Source organism: Belonocnema kinseyi, chromosome 1, assembly GCF_010883055.1.
Source record: "Belonocnema kinseyi isolate 2016_QV_RU_SX_M_011 chromosome 1, B_treatae_v1, whole genome shotgun sequence".
NCBI lineage: Eukaryota > Metazoa > Arthropoda > Insecta > Hymenoptera > Cynipidae > Belonocnema > Belonocnema kinseyi.
In genome coordinates, this window is record NC_046657.1 from 107899945 (window position 1) to 107903167 (window position 3223).

Consider the following 3223-nt stretch of genomic DNA (forward strand, 5'->3'; position numbering starts at 1 on the left):
GTAATTATAAGAAATTGTTTCAAAATAATTAAACCTTATTTATCAAATAGAGTATTAAATTAGTGAATTAAATCGTTAGTCAAATCACTTATTAAAAGTTGCATTTCTTTTTTTAAAGTTCTTTTACAAAAGGTCATTTTTAATAACAATTTTGTTTTTTTCGATTGCATTGCATATGAAAATTCTGAAACTCGTATCCAGACAATCTTACATTTTAAACAATGAAAGTTTTCTGCCATTACATGTAACAGGAAATTACGTAACTTTTTTCGTGATTGAAGGCAAATTCGCTAAATATTTTTCTGCATCTTTAAATCAAATTGTTAGAATGTTTGCAACAAAAATCTGTTTTCATATAGTAATCCGTATATACGCCACTGACAAGCATCAGAAAAAATTATATAATTGCAATGGAGGTATTTTAAAGAAAAGTAAACTTTCATTGTAAAAGTAATTGTTAATGTTCAATTACATAATCTGAAAGTAAATAATCAAGTAAATTTTGAGACGAACTTTGTAATTCAAAATTGCCTCGTCTCATTCTTCCTCGCCTCGCGGTATCCTTCCTCGGTTTTTTCGAAGAATGCGACAGATGTGCGCTAGCAGAGAGAAGAGCTCGCGGAAGCATTCGAAGCATTCTTTTGCCACTCTGACGCGCTAATGCTAATTAGCGTTCTTTAATGTATACTCAAAGTCAAAATATAATTATATATTATATATTTGGCCATCACTGATTAATTTGATATCAAACACGACCATGTTTTGACTTTTTCAAAGATTAAAATGCACTATTAGTATGCCTTGTTTTTAATATATTCTGGCAATTATAACAGAATATATGACACAGAAAGTTGAAAAGATATGCATATTTTTAAGTCCTTCGGAGTTCAACGAATTAAACATTAATTTAATCATTTATAGTTTGAATTTAAAAATGTTTTGACGTCTAATTTTAATATAGAATAAGTACTCAGTAACAAATAAGTCAGTAATAATACTCATATGATGATAAAACAATGGGTTTTATAATTTACCCCTACGAAATTCATGTATGTATTTATATTTGTATATTCATATATGAAGATGAAATATTTTATAAATCGGAAACACCTTAGCTCAGGACGAAAGACCCTTAGTTATAGACCATTTTGTTCCCGGCGCGTTGAAAAAAGACTTTTTTTTTATTATATATTTTCAGATTATTTGTTTTATCCGAATACATTTTATATAAAATACGATATTTTTTTGTTTGTAAAAACGTTTGGAAAATTGTAGCAAAATTGAATTCTTTTGTGAAACCTTTTAGAAATCTGTTGTAATAATTTTAAAACATGAAACTATTTTAAATATTTGTTCAATCCTATAAATAGATTAAAATCTTTGTGAATTTCTTGAAAGAATTGTAAAGCGTGTAAAATCTATGTTAGATCTTGAAATTTAAGTAAAATCTTTTTTAATCTTTTAAAATTGTAGCAAAATTTAATTCCTGTAGTGGAATTTTTATATATTTAAAAAGCTTCATCAATTCTTTGAAATCTTTGTGAATGTCTTGAAATCTTTGTAGCGTGTAAATTCTATGATAGACCTTGAAATTTATGTGTAATCATTTTAATATTTTTAAATTATAGCAAAATTTAATTTTATGTGTAACTTTTAGAGATATTTACAAAAACCGATCAATTCTTTAAAAAAGTTATCTCATTATGGTGACTAATAAACAAAAACAACATTCTCGATTTTTCCAAAATTCTGCGATTAAACTTTTTTTATTTTATTCCGACTTAGACGTATATTCAGATATGAACGTTACACGGGTCGCCGAAGGAAAATTGTCAATGATAATGTGTTTCCGTATTATAAAATTTGTTATATACATGAATATAAAAATATACATACATGAATATACAAATAAAGATACATGAATTTCACAGGAGTGAATTATAAAATCGATCAATTTCATTGGAAAAATGATATACTGATACAGTAAAGTTAAATCTGTGAAGTGATAAAAAAAAAGTCGTGTTTCATATCAAAATAATGAGTAATGGACAAAAAAGTATAATTTGTAGGCATATTTAGACTTTTACTATTCAACAAAGAACGCTAATTAGTGTTAGCGCGACAGACTGCCAAAAGAATGCTCTTGCGAGCAGCCCGCTCCACCAGCGCACATCCGTTCCATTCCTCGGAAAAACCGAGGCGAGACCGAGTAACGACGAGAGGGGACGAAGAAGAAATTGCCGAGACAAACCGAGGAATGGGCTCAGGAAAACGAGACGGAACCGAGGAATGAACGAAACGAAAGCGAGCCGGGCTCGGTATTTCTCGTCTCGGACGGCATCACTAGCAATATTTGCCTTCTGATCTACCTATTACAATAGAATAATTTTTATAATGCACTTCAATTTGTAGTTTTATTATTTTATTCTAAGTAAATTCAAGATAAATGACACCAATTTTTATTTACTTACAATTCTTGAAAATTACCAGATTATTTTTCTTATTGGAAAAATATTTCTCGCCGTTTTGGAATTATCAGATTATTATTATTTTTTTTACAAAAAAAAAATACATTTTCGAGGTATTTATGTTAATGATGATACTGAGAAAACTAAAAAATCTATAATGTAACATATTATTAAATTAAGACAGACGCATACAACAGCATTTTAGTTTATATTTGTCAGTTGAAAATTTATATATTTTATTGAATGTCTTTTGTTATTAAATATTAATCTTCGTGGCAACAAATTCATCTTTATGATTTAAAATTATTTTCTTCGATTAAAGATGAATTTCTTGAATTGAAAATTAGTTTTTTATTGACAAATAATTTTTTTCACTGTAAATGTAACTATTAATTTTTTTTTTGAAAATTGATCATTATTGATGCAAATTTATTCATCTTGGTTAAATATTTATCTTTTGGGTTGAAAATTCAACTATTAGGTTAAAAAATATTTTTTTGTTGAAGATTCCTTATTACAAACAAAAGATTAATTTCTTTCTTCGAAAACATTTTTAATATGAACAAAAATGTGGCATTCATTGTCACTCTCCTTTAACTAAAATTGAAAATCTTATTCTTTTAAAGAAGGACTATTTTTAATAGACGATTCCCCTATGCATCCTTTTCTCATCATTACCAAATACATTTTCAAATAATTTTAATAATTATATGTTTCATTTTAATAGTCGCACGTCCATAATCAGTATCTACAAA

At 27.1% G+C, this 3223-nt stretch overlaps 1 protein-coding gene across 1 annotated transcript in view; it reads right to left on the reverse strand.

The window, feature by feature from the left end:
- Positions 1 to 2611: 2611 nt before the first annotated feature.
- Positions 2612 to 3223, reverse strand: part of LOC117179478 — a 3278-nt gene continuing 2666 nt past the window's right edge. Inside the window, exon 2 of the mRNA XM_033371338.1 lies at positions 2612 to 2620. Coding sequence (XP_033227229.1) covers positions 2612 to 2620 — 9 coding nt within the window. The remainder of the gene's footprint in view (positions 2621 to 3223) is intronic.